This window comes from Chanodichthys erythropterus, chromosome 11 (assembly GCF_024489055.1).
Source record: "Chanodichthys erythropterus isolate Z2021 chromosome 11, ASM2448905v1, whole genome shotgun sequence".
In the NCBI taxonomy this organism is placed as follows: Eukaryota; Metazoa; Chordata; class Actinopteri; order Cypriniformes; family Xenocyprididae; genus Chanodichthys; species Chanodichthys erythropterus.
In genome coordinates, this window is record NC_090231.1 from 31,611,646 (window position 1) to 31,636,149 (window position 24,504).

General features: G+C 37.7%; 1 protein-coding gene across 2 annotated transcripts in view; it reads left to right on the top strand.

Moving 5' to 3' along the window:
* The window catches only part of uacab (uveal autoantigen with coiled-coil domains and ankyrin repeats b), a 65,607-nt gene extending 41,345 nt beyond the window's left edge, over positions 1 to 24,262 (top strand). For both annotated transcript variants that reach the window (XM_067399436.1, XM_067399437.1), the window contains exons 4-19: positions 2,115 to 2,179; positions 5,288 to 5,345; positions 5,784 to 5,854; positions 6,048 to 6,154; positions 6,649 to 6,830; positions 7,856 to 7,893; positions 10,316 to 10,369; positions 11,694 to 11,801; positions 11,995 to 12,027; positions 12,243 to 12,335; positions 12,450 to 12,480; positions 12,666 to 12,715; positions 13,965 to 16,643; positions 16,738 to 16,890; positions 22,052 to 22,117; positions 22,385 to 24,262. In XM_067399436.1, the coding sequence (XP_067255537.1) occupies positions 2,115 to 2,179; positions 5,288 to 5,345; positions 5,784 to 5,854; positions 6,048 to 6,154; positions 6,649 to 6,830; positions 7,856 to 7,893; positions 10,316 to 10,369; positions 11,694 to 11,801; positions 11,995 to 12,027; positions 12,243 to 12,335; positions 12,450 to 12,480; positions 12,666 to 12,715; positions 13,965 to 16,643; positions 16,738 to 16,890; positions 22,052 to 22,117; positions 22,385 to 22,456 (3,860 nt within the window). In that variant the 3' untranslated portion in view covers positions 22,457 to 24,262. The remainder of the gene's footprint in view (positions 1 to 2,114; positions 2,180 to 5,287; positions 5,346 to 5,783; positions 5,855 to 6,047; positions 6,155 to 6,648; positions 6,831 to 7,855; positions 7,894 to 10,315; positions 10,370 to 11,693; positions 11,802 to 11,994; positions 12,028 to 12,242; positions 12,336 to 12,449; positions 12,481 to 12,665; positions 12,716 to 13,964; positions 16,644 to 16,737; positions 16,891 to 22,051; positions 22,118 to 22,384) is intronic.
* The last annotated feature ends 242 nt before the right edge of the window (positions 24,263 to 24,504 follow it).

Sequence of the window (24,504 nt, forward strand, 5' to 3'; positions counted from 1 at the left end):
GTGTGCTCTGCTAGCTTGTGAGTTTGATAACCAGAGAACACACATAATGATCAAACATTTTAGAACCATTTTGTGTAAAAGTTTAAATTCTCTTAAAGGGTTAGTTCACCCAAAAATGTTGTTCCAACCCAACAAGACTTTCATTCATCTTGACTAGGGATGCTCATTTCGGTTAAATTTCTCGACCGACAACCGACGCTCGTTATCCGATTATTAACCGTTAACTGATAAGATTATAATATTGTATAGCCTATATAATATGACATTAAATAAAAAATACAATTGACGAGTGTCTGTGTCTTCCACGGGTTTATTTTAACATGCAAACAGCAGCATAGAACAGATAAACAACAGAACCTGGATTCACATTATCAAATTGTCACGCACCTGCAGCGTTTCTGACAGCAGAAAAAAATAATTTAAATAAAAGGCATAAAATAAATAGGCCTACACTAAATATTTTTCACTTAAATGTTTAACAAATTAAGATGACAAAACAAAAACACGGTGAATCCATTGAAGCTTTTAACAACCGGTATTTTAGACATTTTTTCCGTCAAATAAAAATAGCAGGCCTACCTCAAGGATTGTTATTGTTATGACCACGGACGGTGCACGTGTGCACACCGAACGCGTCTTTCCGCGCTCATGGGCAAAGGAGTTTCTTTGAAAGGCTCGCGCACGAGACTAAGCGGAATGCGGGAAATGAAGTATACCATGGCCCTTAATTGTAATGGACTGGAGCTCACGGTTCACATCGAGAGAAATGGGAACGCGGGGGCACCGCGATGCGACCGCAGAAGGCACTTTCACTTTCGTGATCAAAGTGCATGCCACTGATAAGCTTTGTATTATGCAGTATTACAGTAGCATACACATACCAATTAAACGCGCAGGTCTCCTCTCGTGCGTCCTCCCCACTGTGTCGCCGGTCGAGGCAATAATTTTCGTTTCGCTTTTAGATATCTCTTTTATTGATGCCATCAATGCTTTTAACTCAAAACAGTCCATAAACTACAAATCCTTCAGTCAAGCCAGCTCGCGCGTCAATCTGAGAGATCAGCCTCTTACCTTAAAGTGTCAAATTTCTCGGTTTCTGAATGGACGGTTTTGCTTGATTGACAAACGCTAACGTTCGGCCACGATTTATATACCATCGACCTGTCCTAAAACGTTAGCACGCTGTGATCGATTGCTTGGAAATGGTCAGTACTTCTTTTCGCTCGCTTCATTTTGCTTGTTGCTTAGCGAAATATGTCTGGCACGTGTGAAACGCCCGGTGAGTTAACAAATAAGCATATATGTATATATATAGCATATTTTTCTTTAACCATGCAGCAAAAAAAACAAAAAAATCGTTTAACTGATAGTATTAATCGGTTAAAATTCTTACTTTCGGTTAACGGTTAAACGGTCAATGCGAGCATCCCTAATCTTGACCTGAAACCTGAACGATTTTTGTCCCTTCATTGAAAGTCTGTTCCACCAAAACGTTGACACTTTAAAAAGTTTATGAAGAGATTGTAATAGTTTTAAGTTAGGTTTTTATTCACATTTACATATTGATTAACACCCTTACATAGAACACACCAAATTTGGTGAACTGAAGCTTAAACATTTTTTTCTCTTGTATCACATGAGTGCGTAGGAGCTTTTGCAAGAACCAATGAGTTTCTCAAGTCAAACAAATATAGTTTAGCTACCGTTTGCCATATTTGATGTGCTCCATGTAAGTGCACTGATCAATGTTTATATGCGAATAAATGCCTAAATTAAACATGTTCATGGTATAGTGGAATCTGTTTTCATAAAAAAAAAAAAAAAAATCTTCATTTATGTTTCCAATATGAACACAACGATGTGAGAGTGAGAGTTTTCATTTTTTGGTGAATCATTTTTTAAATGTAAATGGTGAGAGAACCAGAGAGTGAAGAATTGTCATAAATATGTCATTATCAACTGATGTCTGTAGAAGAACTGTTTTATGTGAAATGGGTGTTTTTGTTATCTCACTGTTGACATCAGTCTATACAAGCAGACTGGTTAAGATTTGTTCATATGAAACACTTTTGTTACCTAATGGCTCCTATTGATTTGTTGTTTTGTTCCTGTAGGAAAAAATGCCTTACACCTGGCAGCCAGAAATGCCCAGTCACTTTGCGTGCAGAAACTACTCCAGGTAAAACTGTTTTTCACAGTCAACACAGTTGAAAGTAAAGATTTTTTTCTTTTAAGCCACACAATTTCTGCTCTATTGTATCCCTTTTTTTGATGTGGAAAAGTATTGAATCATATTTTTGAAGTGTAGATATGGGGTTTTCTGAGGTCTGTAATGATGAGATGAACCATTGTAGGGCTGCACCAATACAAATGTATATCAATGTGTATATCAAGTTATTTTTCTTGCTATATTGTCAATATTTAATGTTAGTTATTTGTTAGTTATTTATAATTATATTTGCATGATTTGCTATGACTTGAATCGTTCTCTGAAGTTCAATCAATGAAGCACTTTCTAAATTATATTTTTCAGTGCAGTCAAAGCTGTACCTTTTTGAAATGCAGTACTGATCAAAAGTAAATCAAACAATACAAGAGGAATAATCTTTCTGATACACTTACATTGCAGTGCATGACATACACTTCAAAATGTTGGGGTCGGTAAATCTTAGTCTTTTATGCTCACCAAGGCTGCAATTATTTGATGATAAATACTGAATTTTTCTGCAGCCTTTACTCCAGTCTTCAGTGTCACATGATCCATCAGATATCTGATGATAATAAATGTTTCTTGACCATCATATCAAATCATTCTTCAATGTTGAAAACAGTTGCTGCTTAATGGTTTTGTGGAAACCTTTTTATTTTTTGTATTTTTTTTTAGGATTTTTTGAATATGCTGTTCAAAATAACAGTATTTATTTGAAATATATATATTTTTTGTAACATTGTAAATGTCTTTACTCTCACTTCTGATCAATTAAAGGGTTAGTTCACCCATATTTATTTTTATATATATATATATATATATATATATATATATATATATATATATATATATATATATATATATATATATATATTATATATATATTATATATTATATATATATATATATTATATATATATATATATATATATATTATATAAATATATATATATATATATATATATATATATATATATATATATATATATATATATATATATATATATATATATATAATTAATTACTCACCCTCGTGCCGTTCCAAACCCATAAGACCTTCTTTTATCTTTGGAACACAAATTAAGATATTTATTGAAATGCAAGAGGTTTCTTATCCCCCATATATCTAATTACCATCATTCAAGGTCCAGAAAGGTAGTAAAGACATTGTTAAAATAGTCAATGTGACTACAGTGGTTCAACCTTCATGTTATTAAGCGACGAGAATACTTTTTGTGTGCTAAAACAAACAAACAAAAAAAAAACGTCATTCAACAGTTTCTTCTCTACACTGTCAGTCTGTTGTGCAATTGATGCAGTGCGGCACTTCCGCGTTTATGTTCGAACGGCGGCTCAGTATTGGCCGACGCTGTTCACGAGAGCACCTCGACGCATGTGTGTGATGCTCACGCAGGAGCGGGCCAATAATGAGCCGGCATTTGTACGTAAACGCGGAAGTCGTGAACTGCAGCAGCAGACTGACAGTGTAGAGAAGAAACTGTTGAATGAAGTTTGTTTTTGTGCACAAAAAATATTCTCGTTGCTTCATAACATTAAGGTTGAACCACTGCAGTCACATTGACTATTTTAATGATGTCTTTTCTACATTTCTTGGCCTTGAAAGTGGTAATTAAATTGCTGTCTATGGAGGAGTCAGAGAGCTCTTGGATTTCATCAAAAATATCTTAATTTGTGTTCCGAAGATGAATGAAGGTCTTATGGGTTTGGAACGGCACGAGGGTGAGTAATAAATGACAGAAATGTCATTTTTGGGTGAACTAACCCTTTAAATGCATACTTTTCCTAGTTTTCCTACCCTGATTTTAGCCCTCTGATTTTAACGCTCTGTTTGAAGGGGCGTGACTGCTGTGATTGGCTCGCATCTTTGTATATGAAATTGTTTGCAAACCTTTATTGCTATTGGCAAGCTTTCTCCAGCCCACTGGCTCATAAAGAGTAACTGCTTATTTCACAAACTAATAAACTAATCTGAACTTGGCTGCATAATGCTGAACCGGACATCATGATTATGAGAAAATTATGCTGTTTGAAGTCAAATTGGGCAAAGCTTGTTTACAGATAGTTTATTTTGAATCATTTAATCCATAAACATATTTTGCAAGAGGGTGAAACTGTCTTTGTGTGATCGTGAGTGATGGTGATCAAGATAATTAAGATAGGAAGTGATTCCTGTCACTTGCTTGTTGACAACTCTAACAAATCACTGTGACAAAGACTATTGTTGGTGTTAATTACTTGTACCACAGGGAGCAAAATCAGAAAAGTCTGACTAGACTAATTATGTAAAAAGGAGTCTTTATTATATAAAAGTTTGTTTAATGCTTGTTTTTGAAATCACCGGTGCAGCCCATTCAGTTGGCAGCTAATATAAAGCGTAATCCACCATAGCGCTCTGCCAGTGTTCTGACTGCGGACAACATTGAGTGACTGGATGAGAGTATTTTCCGGGTGTCTGAAGTGTTGACAGGCTGCCCATGCTGTATCCTGCAGTCTATATTTCTAATGCCGTCATCATGTGCAACCTGAGCCTGGCTTCTAGAGCCCATCAGATAGAGTTACCCAGGACACAGTTAGCCAGCAGGACCATGTGACCTTGCTACTGGTTTTGGAGGCTGTTGCTAGAGTATAAGGGGTTTTTATAGTGACTGAAGTCAGAGGAGTTGTTTTGTTAGAGGTAGCAAAAAGCAGTAGAGAAAGTATTGGACTTGAGAAAGTAGGACAGAGAGTGCAATATGGAGAGTAAAAAAGATTTTAGAAACGAGGGCACAGAGTGGAGGGATACAGACCACTGAGGCTAGTATCTTAGCAACACTCTCCTTTGCTTGACCTGGTTTCACTTCTCGGGTTCAGAATCATTTCAAAGATTCAAACTAGAGTCTCACACACCTGTGTTGTTCTGGTCCGTTCTTCATTTTTGTTCATATTTTTAGGAGAAATCGGTCATCAGGGATGTTTTTGAAAGTTTAATCTCATCCTCTGACCTTTTAAATCTTAACAGCTGTAAAGTGTTGAATGGCCTGAGAGAACTGACTGTCTGACTGGTGTTTTGTGTTTCAGCACAATTGCCCAGTGGGAAATGTGGACCTGCAGGGAAGAACAGCCTTGCATGACGCTGGTAAGCAAAAAGATTTTGTGTATTTTGAGGTTTTGTTGGAATTGAACTCTGCAGTCCTCTATTCGACCTGGCTTGTGGGTTTCCCACTCCCTCCATTTTACTTGCGTTTCCATTCCTCCTTTTTACTGCCTCCTACAACGAGTAGAGAAGCAGAGGATGGAGGCAAGGGATGAACGTTTAAATGGGATTCTTTTGGGCAGCAGCAGTTGAAATCAAAAAGATGTAGTTCATGAAATTATTTTCCTTCCCTCAGAAGGCTTTCATGTGAGATTTAGAGCTCTTGCTCAGTGCCCAGTGGAGGATTTGAATTTTATTCATATATTTTTAGTATTATTTTTTTGAGCGTGATGTCAGATAAGTCTACTGAATCTAATTTGGATGCTTGGGGGAAATGTTTAGAAATATTATTATTGTTTTTTTTTTTTGTTTTTTTTTCAGTTATGGCCGGCTGCTCCTCCAGCGTGAAGCTGCTCTGTGACAGCGGGGCATCAGTTAATGCCAGCGACTTTGTGAGTTAATATATGTGGCTTGAGGAATATTTAATATCCTGATAACGTTTTTATATTGTCTTTCTTTTTACCTGGACAAATGTTCTGTATTTTTTTATTTCCCCTCAGAGGTACTTTTTCCTCAAATGTTCTTTCTGAGATTTTTCTGTTTGAGTTTATGCAAATGTGTGCTTTTATATGTGTGTGTTTGTAGGATGGTCGGACCCCATTGGTGCTTGCCACTCAAATGTGTCATCCACACATCTGTCAGCTGCTGTTGGAAAGAGGAAGTGACATCACAGTCAGAGACAAACAGAATAAGTAAGTAACGCATTCATATTTCTCAGTTATTGGTCTTTGTTGGCTCTTTTCTTGTTTTTCTTGCCATGCATGCTTTATTCAGATATTGAATTCTCTGACTTCTCTTTAGCTTTATCTACCTTATTTTCAGCTGCTACCAGTTATTTCAGCTGTACAAAAACAGTCTGTCATGCTGATTTTTATCATTTTAATTTATTATCGTAATCATAAACACATTGGTTTGTAGCACAAGCGGTTTTACCGTTTACTGCCCCTTGCTCTTCCTTCAGTTATTTACAGTACCTATAGAGGCTAATGAATCCGAAGTCTCACACATTCACAGGAAATCGCTACCTTTTGCATTGACAAAACATGGTGAATGGAGGGACATTAATATTTTTTTGTAGTGTTCTTGTCTCAATGGTTTAGAAAAATCACAGATGCACGTTTGAATGTAGTATTTTGCTGTCATTGTCAGTCCTATTAAAGATGTGTTTGTGTCTTTGTTCACACAGAACAGCGTTGATTTTGGGCTGTGAATATGCGTGTAAGGATGCTGTGGACGTTTTGTTGAAACATGGCGCTGACGTCACTGCTGTGGATGGTTTTGGACATGACAGTTATCACTATACACGACTCAGCAAAAACCAAGAGCTTGTCTCTCTTGTCAAGAGTTACCTGGACAGTGCCACAAAAGGTTTTGTTATGCTTCCTGTTTTTATGATATCTCTCTCTCCCATATGTCTACACTGTTAGAGCTGTAGAGCAGTGCTTAAAATCATAAATTGAAAGGAATTAAAATGTACCTCTAATTGGCCAAACACTATTCAAATTTACTAGCATGACATAAACTGAATTGGAAAATGTTGGTAAATGCATGAACAAGAGCAATGTGGTTTACCAGACAAAGACATAAACAAACTCTAGACCAAATATTGTATTAATATTAGCCATATTGCAATAGTGACCATTAACCATGTCCAGAGATTGTAAAGTTTGAATGGATGCAAGATTTTATGGTTGGTTGCATTTCATTATTTGCATCAGAATAGATAGTAGTTTGCAGTCTAAAATGCTGGACAGTCAGTGATGTAATTGAGAGAAAGCACAAAAGGTTGTCCTTCATTGCAGATTCACGGAGGGAGAACCTTTTGGATGATGTGTCCAGAATAAGCATTCTAAAAGGAACAAACGGAGCGAAAAGAAGTGATATGCCAAGCAATTTCTGACAATATTTGAACAGTCGACCACTGTTATTATTGTAACAAGATGTACCTATATCACCTCATTACTTCTATTGTTCCATTCCATTATCCTTTGCATTTATTTTCCAGTATGTGAATGCTTTTTCACATGTTTGAAACTTTTCACTGAGGCTAATGAAAATGTTTGCCATTCTTATTGTAAATCGGTTGAATGCAATTTGAGTTTTTAAATTCTTTTTCCCCCCTGCAGTTCACATTACTTTGTTGCATCATTTTAATGTGAATAGACCTTTATCAGATAGTAAGGTTATAGAGATCAAAGCCCCAAGAGCTTATGACACACACTCCTTAAAGAGTGTAGAGCATTGTCTTTTCAGCTTCATATTTCTGAGTGAAAGAAAGAACTACTCGTATATTCCATAGCTCATTAAGGGGGAAAAACATCTCAATCCTCCTATTTTTTTATTTTGCTTGTTCCATGTATTGCTAATTAATGTTTACCTGTTTGTATTCACAGCAAAAGAAGCTGCCAAGATGGAACTGAAAAAGAGACAGGTATGCACAGCATTTCAGCCCGTTTTATTCTGAGCATCTCCCTGTGGATGAGAGTTTAAAGAAACGGACAGGCTGAACTCAATCACAGCAAGGTTAAAACTTCCCCTTGGTGATTAACTTTTGTTAGTTTCTCAGTTTTATAACTGTCTCACAAATGAACTGATATATTTTCCCCACACATACTGCACAGAGAAAGGCTGCCTTCATTCTCATTGTAATTTCACTGGAGCTGTCTAAAGCAATGAGACTGGAATCATACAAATTAGATTTATGATTAATGAGCAGAGAGATTCTTTGTTTCTCATTTCAGCAGTTATGCATCTATCATATTAAATGGAAAATACACTATTTCAGGCTAATATAATTCCTTATCACATACCAAGTCTCCCAATATCTTGATGCACTAATCTGACCCCACCTGCATTAGCAACTGAAGCGCTGTAGCAGTAAACACTGCTAAAAGTAAACACTACTGCCACCCAGTGTTCAATGAAAGTAATGCAAAATTAAATTTTCTCTAAAACCATATCCAGCAATTTTTATAATTCAACCACTTTTCACTGATGTAAGCTGAGTCTGCACAAAACAGTATTAATTTGTTAATTAATAAAATGCCTTGTAGGCATTAAATGTGCTGCAAAAAAGGTCAAGCTGTAATTATCATGGATCATGGTAGAAATACAGATGCTGGTCATATAATTAGACTGTCATCAAAATGTTGATTTATTTCACTAATTCCATTCAAAAAGTGAAACTTGTATATGAAGAGTTTATTTGCGAAAACGGGTAACTCCATTTTTATGAATTCTCACAAATCATTTTTTTTTTATTGTGCATTCCAAGTAATATCAATCAAACTGCAGTTGGGTTGTTTTGATTAAGTAATAATAACTCTAAAAAATACAGGTAAATTAAATAATTGAAAGTATGTTTTTATATATAATAATTTCTAAAACGGACTTAACGGTTTCTGTACACAAACAGCAAGGGCGCTTGTCGGCTTCTGCTGTAAAACGTGAACTTGCGATGCCTGACAGTGGACAAAACCGGCTTTTCTGACAAAATGGATTTAGGGTACAGAACGTGCTATACATGGAGAATAATGCACAGCATTTAGTTCATTTTTTTTTTTTTTTTTAAATGGCGTTTATCGTATTTTGCAAATTAACTCTTCATATTATATTCATTCATTACACATAGACTGATATATTTCAAATGTTTATTTCTTTTAATTTTGATGATTATAACTGACAACTAAGGAAAATCCCAAATTCAGTATCTTAGAAAATGAGAATATTGTGAAAAGGTTCAATATTGAAGATGCCTGGTGCCACACTCTAATCAGCTAATTAACTCAAAACACTTGCAAAGGCCTTTAAATGATCTCAGTCTAGTTCTGTAGGCTACACAATCATGGGGAAGACTGCTGACTTGACAGTTGTCCAAAAGATGACCATTGACACAAAATGTCTTGCATAATAGGCTGGCTGTTCACAGAGCTCTGTGTCCAAGCACATTAATTAGGCGAAGGGAAGGAAAAGATGTGGTAGAAAAGTGTACAAGCAATAGGGGTAACCGCACGCTGGAGAGGATTGTGAAACAAAACCCATTCAAAAATGTGGGAAAGCTTCACAAAGAGTGGACTGCAGCTGGAGTCAGTGCTTCAAGAACCACTACGCACAGATGTATGCGAGACATGGGTTTCAGCTGTCGCATTCCTTGTGTCAAGCCACTCTTGAACAACAGACAGCGTCAGAAGCGTCTCGCCTGGGCTAAAGACAAAAAGGACTGTACTGCTGCTGAGTGGTCCAAAGTTATGTTCTCTTCTCTGAAAGTAAATTTTGCATTTCCTTTGGAAATCAGGGTCCCAAAGTCTGGAGGAAGAGAGGAGAGGCACACAATCGTATTGGTCTTAAGTAATATTCTAATTTTCTGAGATACTGAATTTGGGATTTTCCTTAGTTGTCAGTTACAATCATCAAAATTAAAAGAAATAAACATTTGAAATATATCAGTCTGTGTGTAATGAATGAATTTAATATACAAGTTTCACTTTTTGAATGGAATTAGTGAAATAAATCAACTTGATGATATTCTAATTATATGACCAGCACCTGTAAACTGCAGCCTCTTGTTTCTAATTGGGATTTGTAAGAAGTGTATGAAAGTATATGCTATTTCTCAACCCACAGCACAGTTTTGCATCTGAATAATCATATTCTCTAGTGTATAGAAATAATATTAGCCTATCTGTTAGGACTGAAATGATAACGATACATTTTATTGTTGCAAGTGGCATTTCTCAGATTTATAACCACTCCACTGATTTACAAAGATACCAAGGACTCTGAAATTATATTAGTAATCCTGGCCATTTTTGTTGGATTTATCATTTTATTCTGATATTTATTGTCTGTGTCAGTTGCAGTCTGTGGAGATGGCCTCTGAAACCTCTAACCATGAGAAGATCATACAGGTGAGGGCCATTCAACTCCATGATTGTTGCCAGTAAATTGTTTGTCTTTTTAATGTTAGTATTAGACCTGGACTTATACTGGGTCTTATTCTGTTCCTTTTACATGTTCATTTACACATTCTTTTACCTGCGTAAAAGATCTGGGGTCTCATTTATAAAACTGTGCGTAGGATCCCTACTAAAAGTGTACGTACGCGCAAAAGCTAGATTCTGCGTACGCACAAAACAAATCAGATTTATAAAACCATGCGTACGCCAGAACCGGCGCATAAATCCCTTTATAAATCCCAGTCAGCGGAAGATGCATGCGTACGTGCATCTCCACCCTGTCTCCTCCCCGAAATAACCATAAATGGAGCTTACGACGCCTAGTTTTACTATGCATAACCTCATCTGCATATAATTTCCATACACGTTCCCAACCACGTGACACCATGGTTAACACCGTCAAAGGTACAAGACATTGGAAAATATTAGGTATGGACTATAAATGCCATTTGTGCCACACATTATATTGATAAAGATCATCCAATATCCTCTTTTTGTTTTAGAATAAATATATCAAAATATCCATAAAAACAAAATTGTATAAAATACTTCAGATAAAGGTTTTAGGATAGTTGATTCATTCATTTCCACTGGCCAGATAGTATTTTATGCAAATTTATGCAGTTTTGCTGATGAGGTGAACATATCTTTTAGGAAGATTATAGGCTATTTTTAGTGGAAACCGATCGGACTACTTATTTATTGCAGTGTAAATACAATTGTCTGACTCGGCGCGTCACTGACAAAGTATTTTAAAAAGAAAACATGCAAATCTTACCGTTTTCCTTAAAATATATCCTTCAAATGGTAATTGTTTGAAGATGACATGCAGCTGTGGCTGTACAGTAAGATATTATCTTTTGACCTATTCAAACTGGACAACGGACCGTTCGACCACCGAATCCAGCAGTGTCTTCCATATCTAAGTTAAGTGTGCATCACTGATTGTCATTCTCGAAAAAATATTTTGTCATAACATCTGCAGTTTAGTTTAAAGAGGAATTATTGTGCTCCCAGCGCTCCTCGCTGTCATAAAACAGCGTGTCACTGGAAAAGTGATCGAAAGTAGCACATCTACTATCTCAATTCATATCACTTTGTCTCCAGACTGTGCGTACGCACGGCTCAAAGTTTGCTTAAAGGTGCGCACATTCTCCCGTCAAGTTTGTTTTTATAGATCACAACCTTTGCGCGGGAACTTTATAAATGAGACCCCTGTACATTTAATACAAATGAGTGGGCATGTAGTGACTGTGCCTGTAATTGTGTTTTCTAGGACCTGGAGAAAAAGAATGAGAGCCAACAGGAGTCTCTAAAGAAGTTCCACCAGGAACAGAGGACGCTGCTGGATAAAGTTAACATGCTTCAGCAGCAGCTCAGCCAGGTGTTCCTTCACTCTTTTCATAATTGGCCAATTTATTTGCACAGGAGTTTTCAGCACTGCACTAAATTCAAGCCAAAATACTCATCTGTATTTACCTGAGCAGGCAGTTGTGTAGTTATTTTGCAATAGTTCTGCAGACATCTTGTGTAATGTATGTTTTCTCGATCTCTCTTTCTGTCCTTTCCTTTTTCAGGAAAAGTCAACAGTGGAGGACATTCACAAGGAGGTAATTTATGTGTTGTCCTGGAAGAGACTTTCTTCTGTCCTAGTATCATTTTCTGTTCTCATTTTCATGAGAATAGACAATGACACTGTCCACTATCCTTCTTTTTCTTCCCATTGCTATCATAGTTTTGGTGGAGGTTTTTTTATTTTTATTTTTTTTTAAGCGTGGGTGTGAGTTGCTGTTGAATATGCATGTGTATCTGTTTTGTACACCAGAGAGAACAGCTGAAGCTTTTACTTTCTGCCAAAGAGAAGGATGAAGGAGTGCGTGCCTTAGAGACTGTGAGAGTCCAGCAGCGGAGCCATTTGGTCAGTGAAAATCTTTGCAAAATGCTCAAGGACTGCTGCTTTTTAACTCCAGATCCAGATACGCGTGATTAAAGTTTGATGAAATGATGAATAAATCTGTTTTTTATTTTACAGGGAGATTACCCTGGCCAGTCTGTGATCAAAGGTGATTTTGTTTTTTAAAATCTGAATCTTTAGACTGTGATTAAGTACAGTGCCATCCTTATATTAGAGACATCGATATAAACTGTGCTGATCTTGAGATAATGTTGATTGTAGGGATGTTTAAAATTTCATATTTCTGTAAGTACAGTCATGTGTGTTTTTTCATTCTGGGTTCTTTTTCTGCAGGAAAAGACAATGTACTAGTTCGACAGTCACACAGCTTGGACTCTGCTCAGGTGAATTTAGATTTCTACAAAAGCCAAAAACTAATTATATTTTATTTATCATTTACTTGGTGTAAACCAGCTCTAAAACATGCCACCTGGGAGGAACTTGAAGGAATTTACTGTTACGTACTAACGGGTTTTTATCTGTACTTAAAAGGAAATTCTGTGTGATGTACATGTTAAAGTCTATTGTTAAAGTATGGCATACTGTCTGTTACTAGAGAAGATAATTTTTTTTATACAAACAGAGGTCATTTACAGAAATGCACTTCAATGTCTGTATGTGCTGCAAATTAATAAACAAAGGACTTTTTAAAAACATTTAGGCGTTCAAATGAAACTATTCATTTGATTTCAAAATTCAGTTGCTGACCTAATTCCAACCCCTGTCAATCAGTAATTAAATCTCCAAAATGCCTAAATGTAATAAATATTAAACATTGTCCATGAGTATATATATTTTAATAATTAAGAGGGTTACAATTATTTTGCTGATTTTGCTCCTGGAGTTCAACAACGGCATCAGACTTCAAGTGCAAATGCTTAAATGTAAAATCAAGAAATGATTCTAAAGGTTTGCTGAACATGCACAAGGTTCCCAAGGTTTGGAAATTTAGCTTCTTTTTTTCCTTCTTATGTTCAGTAATGCAGCGAGCAGACTGTCTATGTCAGCGGTGTTAAGCTTAGGAGAGGCAGTGGCAGTCAGATAAGTTGCTCTCTCTCGTTTCATTTCAGAACCTCCATAGCCTGCAGTGTCAGACAGGTTTATGATTTATTAGCTCTATTCTCTGGAGGGACATAATATACCTGGGTTCAGCTTTTGGGCAGATGTGGTGGATGCAATTTTGTTGTCACATTAGCACCGGAGACGACTTTACTCTCACCTAAGTTAGAGGTCACTGCACACTTTAAAAATATGCTAAAGTGCACCTGTTAAAGTAGGATCAGATGTCTGACTTGGGATGTGGCCTAGATAAAGTTTTCTTTTAAAAGTTTTTAGTCCTTGTATGAACCCATGTGAGGAAAAAGGATGGGAACCATTCCATCTTCTGTTACTCAATTATATAAATCTACAGACTAGATTTATTTTCCCTAATATCTTGTAACTGTGCCTGTCTAATGTGGAAAAAGAAAGCTGTGAAAAATAAAAATTGTAGGCTCTTTCCAGGCTTTTCCACTTTGGCATAGTAACTATCCACTCAGTATTCTGCCACTCAATATTCTGTGATTAATAATTCTCACTTGTGTTTGAATTCAGATCTTGCAGCCTACAGGACCATCCCGATCTGTCTCTCGACCCTTGGAGCTGTCTCGGCCAGTGGCTGGTGTTCCTGAGACACTTCATCAAGAGCTTGACTGTGTCCGCAGACAGCAAGAGGCTGCACAAGAGGAGGTGGGCCACCTCAAAAAGGCTCTAGCGTGCAAGTCCCAGGAGTGCGAGGAGCTTACCAAGAAGTGTGAGACCATCAAATGCGAGTCAGACCAGCAGGTACGTGAGCTGGAGGAAGCCATGGGAGATGTGCAGAAGCGAATGATGGAGTCTGAGTCAAAGGTGAAACAACTTCAGGCTCATGTGGTGGCGGTAAAGGACCATCTCAATAACCAAGTTGTTGATGACCTCAAAGCACAGCTGAATGATATGAAGGCAAAGTATGAGGGAGCTTCTGCTGAGGTTGGACGGGTCAGGAACCATTTGAAGCAGAGTGAGAAAGCATTGGAGGAGTATAAAAAAAGTGAAGGACTTCTGGCTGTGGAGGTTGAGAGGCTCACCGCAGAGCTGAGCGCAATGCAAGAGGACCATAAAGACATGGAAGAAATGCTCTTAAACATGGAGGGTCAAGTGAAGACTGCAGAGGTCAGGTTGACGTCAATGGTTCCAGGAGAAAAGTTTGACAACATGAAGAACCTCCTCACCAATGCTGTGGATGAGAAGGAGCTACAGTTGGCTGAGTTAAGGGAAGATTATGACCGTGTGCTGGAGGAAGTGGCTGAGCTCCACCGTGCGATGGACGACCGACAAACTGTCCCCCTGCAAGAGCACGAACGAGTCCGGGCTGCTCTGGAGGAGCAAAGCTCAAACTTGAAGAAGAAACTTGCTGATGTCACTGCAAAGTGTCAGTCATTAATTTGTGAAGTGGAGGAGGGTGAGGATGAGAGAGAACTGCTTAGAGAGGAGCTGCAGGAACTCAGCAACAATCTGAAGACCAAGTTTGTAAGTTTAGAAAACCACGAGGAGGTGAAGAGGTCTATGGGACTTGCTGTGGAGGAGTTGAGGGTTAGGTTGGCAGAGGAGATGGAGAAGAGAAAACATGCTGAGGAGCAGATACAGAGGCTGCAGGAGGAGAAGACCTCTCTCTGTGAGAACATTACCAACCTGAAGAGCATGTACATCCCCTGTGAACGTTATGAGAGTGAGATGGCTGCACTCACAGAACGCAACACAGAACTGGGAGGAGATCTTTACAGTCTTCGGGATAAATACCAGGAGAAAGTCAATGAACTTGAGATTTTGGCAGCTGAAAAAGCAACACTAAAGAAGAGCTTTGACACTGAGTTTGTCACAAAGGAGGAGTATGAGAGAGTGCGGATGGAGTTAGATGAGGCTTTGGAGAAAGCCAAGATTGAAATCGCAAAGTTGGAGGATGATTGTAAAGTTCGGGACAAGGAGTTACAGAAGGCGAAAGAAGGAAATGCTATGTTGAAAGAAGAGTTTGAGAATGTGCAGGCCAAGTTAGAAAATGATTATATCAGCCTTGTGGAACATGAGGTATTCAAAAGTACAATGAGTAAAGCTTTATCAGAAGCAGAGGGACGAGCTAGAGATGCCAACTCAAAGTACCAGTGTGCTCAAGAGAGTGCGTCAAAGCTACACGAGGAAATCGAAGCACAGAAGAAAGAGTTGGATACTATTCAAGAGGCATTGCAGTTGAAGTTTGTTCCATTGACTGCTATGGAGGAAAAAGAGATTTATTTCAACACCACTTTGAAGGACTTGGCAGATAAACTTGCTGAAGTGAAGGAGATCTACAATAATGAAAAGACCAAAGGGGAAAGCCAAAGACTAGAGAATGAAAAATTGAAAGAAGACATAGCGTCTCTGCAGCAGAAACTTCAGACAGGGCTTTTGTCCAGTGAGAAGTACAAAGAAGTGGAGGACCGCTGCAAGGGCCAGGTTGAGGAGCTGAGTCTGAAGTTGGTGGAGCTAGAGCAGCAATATAAAGAGGTTACAATCCAGCGGGCCGAACTAGAGGAGCAAAACGCATTGTGCAACTCTGAGATCCAGAGTCTCCAGAAGAAACTAAACAGTGAGTATATCCATCTGGAGCAGTTTGAGGCCATGCAGAGTTCTCTGTGTGGGAGCCTGCAGGAAGCGCAGAAGGAGTGCAAGTGCTTACATGAAGCTCATAAACTGGAAGTCCAGCGTGTTCAAGAACTAGAAAAACAACTCCAGAGTCAGAGCTGTGACGAGACCCAGCATAGCCAAGTTAAAGAAGCTCTGGAGTGTGAGGTCAACAAGCTTCGCTTGGCACTGCGGGAGGAGGAAGAAACCAGTGCGCAGAGGGCTGAGGATGTAGCCACTCTGCAGACTGAGCTCCTCAGGGCCACACACGCTCTTGATGACCTCCGCAGCTATGAAGAACAGGTGTCCGAGCTCAGAGCTGAAAAGCACAAGCTGGAGGAGAAGGTGCGTGAACTTGGTGATCGGCTGTCAGGACTGGATGAGCGATATGAGGATCTGCACAGGGAAACAACCGAGGCCAGGGAAGGTGAAAAGAGGGCTAGAGCAGAAACTGAGGCCCTGCAGATAAAGAGCGCCTCCATTGAGAAGGAAATCAGAGATCTGAAAGAGAGATATGAGGAATCACTCAGCACCATTGGAGAACTACAGAAGAGGATTCAAGCGTCATCAGAGCAGACTGAGCTCAAAGACAAAAGGGTGAGAAGGTTATACTAATTTGTTATGTGGAAGTGCTTTTTCGGTAAGTGCCTGATATTTTGTCTGATTATAAGCAAGGTGTTCTCTGTTTCAGATCACAGAACTGTTGGCAGATGTTGAAAGGCTAAAACAGGCTCTGAATGGCTTATCCCAGCTGGCTTATGCTGGCAACACGCCCAACAAGAGACAGACTCAACACATTGACACACTCCAAGCCCAGGTCAAGAGCCTTCAGCAGCAGCTGGCTGTGAGTACTTCTGTTTGTATGCACATACCAGTGGATTTGTTTATAATTGCCCACAAATATGACATGCCATCGACCTTGGACTAAAAAAATACACCCACTGACTTACTGACTGACTTGCTTTTATAATAGATTCTAGAGCCTTCTATTCTATGGGGGAAAAAAGAAAACAAAACTGGGACTGATAGGTGATGGAATGGACTGAGGGAGCGATTTCTTTCTCCCTCAGGTTATTTCAGCAGTAACAGGATAATATTAATAGGGCTGGACGATTATGACCTAAAATCAAAACCTCGATTAATTGAACATTTTACCTCGATTATGATTAATAAACGATTATTTTGTTTGTTTGGGTTTTTTTGTGCCCTCATAGTTCACTGACAAGGTTTGTACTGTAAATATGATTGACTATTAAAGGTGGGATATTTTTTCCTATTGAAAGAGTGATCTGACATAACAGCTCACTATCAGCAGTTATTTTATCTATGGTTCGTAACATTTCTTAAAGATTTCTGCTCGTTGTAAATCCGATACAGATAAATCAGCACAGTACCAGTAATGAGAGCGATTGCATGTGTGAATTAATCATACTGTCTCTCTATTAATTGTGAAGCTGTGGGTTGTAAATAGTTCCTTCAAAAGTAGGAAAAAATAAGTTTTGAGTTTCTAAGCTACTTTAGTGATAAATCACAGGACAGCGCTGACAACTAGTTTCTGCGTTCCTCTCTGTGTGCGCGATCTTCACGTTTTGCGCAGCTACTGTTTGTCTGAGTGTTTGTGCCACAATGCAGCTGCGTGAGCACGGTAGCTTTGGTAATATACATCCCATAGTCTAAAATCGCTTAAATGTCCAAACTGGCAAACCTTAAAACAAATACAACTGACAAAGTTTAGTGAAGACGCAAGGCTTACCGCTCACGCACCATCACTATGTGTTGAACCGGCGTTCACCTCCATGTTGCTTTTATGCCACTGACTGGACGGGGCGGACTCATGTGTCTACATGAGTCATGTGGCTACACACGGCAGTATGTTTTTAAGGGGGAAGTATTAACAGGATTAAAAAAACGAAATAACCGACATGGGAAAATTATGTCGGTTAGAGGTTCTGAATTTCGGTTTCGATTACTTTTCAATTAATCGTCCAGCCCTAATTATTAAGGAGTCTTCCAAGATTTGGTGTTATTCTGAATTAAATGGTCTCCTTTTACTTAAAGGTAGAGTAGGTAATGTTTCTCATAAACACTTTTTGTTATACTGGTTGAATCTCTCTTCTCATCCTGATGGCAATTAATAATACAAGTGGTTTAAATATTTTTAAAAAAATGTACTTATAGTATATCTTCTGTGGAAGTCTCAGGACCAAAAAATGTTCATGCAATCTTTGAATTCATAATAATTGATACGGAAGTTACTATTACAATTGTTTCAGTTACAATTACAATTACAAAATACAATTACTTAATTGTTGCGGAAGCTACTTTTTTTTTTTTTTTTTTTTTTTTTTTAGATTATTTATTATTTATGCAGTGAAGACTGTTAAGTGTTTGGTAACTTTGTTCAATTTCTGTATATACCTGTTAGACAGGTAGGAATGCCACAAGTAAATATGACATAAGGTTTATGTGAAGTTTGTTTTAAGTTCACTTAAATTTAAGTTATTTTTTTAAAGCCTAATAAATGTTGAAATTGATTGCTTTCAGTTATACAGTAATGTTGAATTTCTTTAATTAATGTTTTTACATCTATTTCATAGAGACATCAGTACCAGTATTAGTATCAGTGCTACTGGTCTTCATTCATAAAAAGATGCCATTAAACAATTATTTAAAATATACTGTCTTTTAAGTTGTTTTTACATTAATTTGGAGAGTAACACTGAAATTATTACAATAAAAAAAAATATTAAAAACTCCAGTGTTTTTAATCATGATTAATTAGAGAAAAAAATGTGCGAATAATTAATTTTTTTTTTAATTGATTGACCGCACTAATATTTATATACATTTACTTACAGATCTGATTCTAGAAATGTTCCGTTCAAACAGCACAAGTCACAAACTCATATTGTATTATCGCGCTTACCATGAATATCACCAGTAACCATTGTGACAGTGATTAAAGTAAATATTAAAGACATCCATAAAACTGGAAATTATCAGTCAAGCGAGTTTATCATTTAAATCTTAAAGGTGCTAAAGAGGATGTTTTATTTTATACATTTTTGCAATATTACTTGAAACTGTCTTTACTAACTAATAAAAGACTATTTATTAGGTGAACTGAAAGTAATAATATTAATATACATCATCTGTGCACGAGGTAGGGCCTTAAAAACATCAGCTGTATGCTGGTCAAGTGCTGGTCCTAAACTGGTCCTGCTGGTCCATGCTAGTCCTAAACTGGTCCTGGACCAGCATGAACCAGCATACCAGCTTCAAAACCTACTTTACCAGCATATGCTCCTTTTTTCAACATGGGTAACAGACGTGCGTGTTTATTTTAGCTATTTCGTCAGTGAAACAACACACTACAGCCTGTAAAACTGAAATAAATATAGGTAAATAATGGTAACCTAAATAATAAGAAAGCTAAATATTATTTCAAAAAGCATTCTTTTTTTTATTTCCACACAAAGATGCGTCATATAGCCAAAGTCCCGTTATTATAGTCTTGGATATAACCTATGCTCTACGCTTTGAGAGGGATGTGGGACACGAGCAGGAAAGAGACCATTTCTCTTTAATAATATCTTTGTTATCTCCTGATGTTACAAGCAACTGACACTTGTTGTAAAAGGTCTGAAGAGCGAGTTTTATCTTCAGACATTCAGGCTATGTTTGATTTTGCGCTGCCAGACAAAGCGAAAGTAAAAATCACCAGCTTGTGTGAAACGCGCTATACAAATAAACTTGACTCGCCTAATAAAGCCTAATAACAAGCGCAAACTGTGTTAAATAGAAATTGACGTGCAGGCAAAAAGGTTTCTGCCTTACGGTGTTTTTTCAACTTTACCACAGTAAAGAATGCGAATAGCCTATAATAGGCCTTAATGCGAACGAAAGAAAGAAATGTTTAAATCCCCTGCATGAGTGAAGATTTGGGAAAAGAAACAGATTCCATGTTCAGTGGAATAACTAATGGAATATTGTTAAATTCTCTGCTAATCGCGTGACCAGATCGCGATTCACAAAACACAATACAATGCTTAAATTTATGGACGTTTCTCTCTCTAATTCGACATGAACCAACATGTTTCCATGGCTGCAATGTCACATTTAATTTCTAACCTATTATTTCTTCTGTAAACACAGCTTTGTGCTTCACTCGTGTCATATTCACGTAAATACTGCCCCAGTCCTATCAGTGGGTACCGAATATACCCAGATTCTCGGTACTACCAGTACTACAGAAATGCGGGTACCGTCACATTTTTTTAAAATTTCAGTACCGACTTGGTACCAAAGTACCGGTACTTTTGACAACAATAGTCTCTATTTGTGTATGCAACCATATTAAGGAGTCAAATACAGGACTGACATCCATATTCTTTTGCTGGTGCTCAGGTACAAGCAGCTGCCTTGTTAGTTTGTAAAAATAGCGAAAAGTAAGAATTCAGAGGAGCATAAAAAAATGCGGGTGGATTTCAGCTGTGGCGTGTAATGCAGTCACTCCTACTAGCCACTTTGGCGGGTTGAATTGTATATACAATATATACATTTTTCAATTGTAGTCTTTTAAAAAGGCATCTGAAAGAATAAACTAAATGTAATGTAGTGTCAAAAATATTGATCCTGAAATATCTGAAATGCTTCCAATACTCATTTTCCGCTGAATAGATACATGATACCAGCTGCGCTTTCTTGCTCTCTCGTGTCTATGATAGCGAGTTGACACACAAACCTGCCTCCCTTTACTCACTCCTTCCATTTGCTCTGGTTGTTGGTATTACAGGGCTTGAATTTTTGCTTGGATTTGCACATAATTTTATACATTTCCGCAGATTTTGTGCTCACACCCAAAGTGCGCGCACATAAAGCCACCTCTCAGTACTAAATTGAGTGTTTTTCCGCTGCTTATTGCGCTTAAACAGTCAAATACAAACAAAATAATGTCAAAATGCCTGTCTTGGTGAATATTGGTGAATATGGTGAATATAACGCAGTCAGTTATGTTTTAAGTGAGTGTAAACAGTTGAGAAAGAAAACGCATGTGTAACAGTATAATAGATCTGTGTGTCAGGTCTTAAAGTGACAGCAGCTTAATATACCTGCTACCAAATTATGAGATAATATTAAAAATATATATCCACTAGTAGCTAGTGAGCAAAAAAGTTAATGTTAAAGGTGCTAAAGAGGATGTTTTGTTTTATACATTTTTGCAATATTACTTGAAACTGTCTTTACTAACTGATAAAAGACTATTTATTAGGTGCACTGAAAGGAATAATGTTAATATACATCATCTGTGCACGAGGTAGGGCCTTAAAAACATCAGCCAATCTGATTGGCCCTCTGGCTTGTCAATCACTGCCGTGACGTTCCTTGTGAGAGACGAGCGCGGCTGCGCGCTCCAGTAACTTTCCACACTCCACAGGCACCGCATGCGATGTTTTTGTCAGGAGACAGGAGTAACAACTGCAGATTATGAGTTACCTGCGGTGAGTCCGACATAATGAATCCACTAACACGACACAGCGAATGCCGGTGGTAAACACTCGTGTTCCAATACTCGTGCACAAGTTTTGGGCGGCGTTCCCTTGAACTGAGCTGTGAAGGAGGGGGGGTTGTTCTTACGCATGCGCTCATTTCAAAAACTCACTAACAGTCTTTGGTTTCTCAGTCAACGAAAAGATCCTCTTTAGCACCTTTAAGACCTCCACACACACAAAATACTAAAGAGGTTTTATGCTGCTCAGGTGGAAACAAACTCAAAGTGAAAGCCCTGCACAATTATTTCTATAATGAAACGTTACCTATTGTCTGTTGCCTTTTTCTATTTTTGAGTTGGCTATGAACCTAAATAAAGTTGTTTTTATTGAATTGGCTCTTACAGTATAAATAAATACAGAAAATAATACATTAACGAAAAATGAAAAAAATGGTTCTTTGGTGAAAAAAGATTCCCGACCCCTGAAATGTCTCCTCTTTTTCCATCTAAACAGGATGCTGAGAGGCAACATAGAGAAGTGGTTTCAATTTATCGAACTCATCTTCTCAGTGCAGCACAGGTAATTGTATATAAATGTGTGTTGAGTGTGAAGTTTTTTTTTTTTCTTTTTTGCAGTAGCATTTCCTTTTATTTTGCTCATTTAACAAGGCCATTCATCATGACCTCTTGGGTCATAAATGACTTGCAGAGATCAACAATACTGTTATAGTAAGGAGTTCAGAAGTTCATAATAATGTTACAGTGTACAGGTCATAGTCTGTAGTTGCAATTCTGAAGATGGATTTGAATGGATTTGACTGAATACCGGTCTCATGTTTTCTTTCAGGGTCACATGGATGAAGATGTCCAAGCTGCCTTACTGCAGATCATTCGAATGAGACAAGGTTTTGTGTGTTGAACTCGACACACTGAGACCACACTGACTCCAATTCATCATTCACACAGTAACCTCCCATTCAGCTCAGTGCAGTTTGATACTGCTCTGGTGTACTTCACTCAAAGTCACGTTTTGTAACATTTGATATGTTCTGATTTGGTTTGGTGTTGTGTGTAGCTACTAACAGTATGAATTATAGTATCTGTAATATAGATGTGCCTAGTGACAATACTAAATATAGCACTAGGGATATCTAAACTCATCCAAAAACACATAAATCATAAACATGAGAGGCAATGAATAATGATTTGATCTTAATGAAGCATATTGGCTTAACTAAGAGAGAGTCTCATGTACCTCCTTATTTCATGTTGAAATAACCTAACTACAGTTTAAAGAAGAACATTCCCTCCCTCCTCTCTTATAGCCTCGATCTAAGCTACGTGTGTGGTTTATTAATGAGAAATGCATCCCTTTAGAGAGATTTTAAAATGCTGTTCTCAGTCTAGCACTACTGTGTCCTCTTCAGTGGTTAAAGTAATGACCTGTTTAGGGGAAACAGATCTTTCAACACTAGGGAAATTAGCTTTAAGGCTTGAGTGGAGTGGTGGGCAGAGGCAGTTCTTGGGCCATCTATGTTTTATGAAATGCCAGTGGCATAGTCAGTCCTGCACAGTGATATTATTACATTTTATCACATGTAAGCTTATGCTCATACAGTATAGAGTAAGAGCATAATTGCACAGCTCTGATACCACAGTAAACATCATTTGTACACTTGTTTGGGACTCCAAAGATCAGAGCACATCACTGCAGCTTCATCTTACACGCATCTTTTGCAGTTTTGCCCGGGCACATGTCCATACACTGGGTCATTGTTTCAAATGCGGGTGGTGTATTTGAGTCAGTGAGTGTCTATTGGGTTGGGTGATATAGGATGGAGTAGTTCTTTTAGTAAAGTGTTAATGTAAAATTGCTTTGCTTCTGCAGTGACAACAGCAGACCACGTCTCATAAATGATTGTATGAGGAAAACATTTTAACACTGAGGACTTTCATAACACTCTATCCTTCATGTTTCTGTATCCTGGCTGATATCGCCATCTAGTGGTGTGACTTGGCTGGCCAAGTTTGATGTGTGCTTTTGTGTAGGAGAATGTGATGCATTTAGGAATTCTCCCTTTTGATGCTTCCCAAATCTGATATCACCTTTTACATGGCTTTGTACTACTTTTGATTAATGAACACCATGTTTGTGGTAACTATTACAGAATTCAGCAGGACTGGAATGGAAAGGCACAATAATCTGTTCAGGTTTCAGAACATGACTGTAGACTGACATGCTTTATATTTTGTGGATCCTTTTTTTTTTTTTCATCTAAACTGTCACTAAGTCAAATTATCCTTTAATTTTAGAATATCTGATTGGAAACTCAGAGTTCCCAACCATGGCTTTCCAGGATTGATTTGATTTATTTTAAAAACACCACTGTTGTACCATTTAGTTTGATTGGAATTAACGGATGCTATTGGTTTTCTCTGTTGGGAATGACTAATTGTAATGGTTTCATTATTTATTAGTATTACATTCTAACTGTGCTCTTATGGTTATCAGTTAGTCTGTGCGCTTCCTTCATAGACATTTTCTCTCCTTTTTTTTTCTTTTTGTTTTGCAAAATTTTGAGTCTAACATCAATAAAAGTGCCTATTTTAGACTAAACTGACTGTGTGCAAATGAAAAAGATTAATCCCAGTTGTCTCAGAGTGTCTTGAAGTGAACCTTGCCTTTGGCAGGCCTTTCCAGCCCCTCTCACTCTTCTTGAAGTGAACACACATGTTGTTACTTTAAATCCAATCAGATCAAGATTGAGAGCTTTTTTTCCTCATGTGGTTTGCATTGATTTGTACCTTAGCGTTTAACTTACCTTTGAAACAAAATGAGGTTTACAAATACAAAGGAAAGAATATTTTTCTTTCAATAAAGGTCATTGTTTTTTTTTGTGCTATATTAAGGTAAGAGTAAAAATTGTAACACTCCAACAGAATCAATGTTGTGTTCCCCTCTTAGTT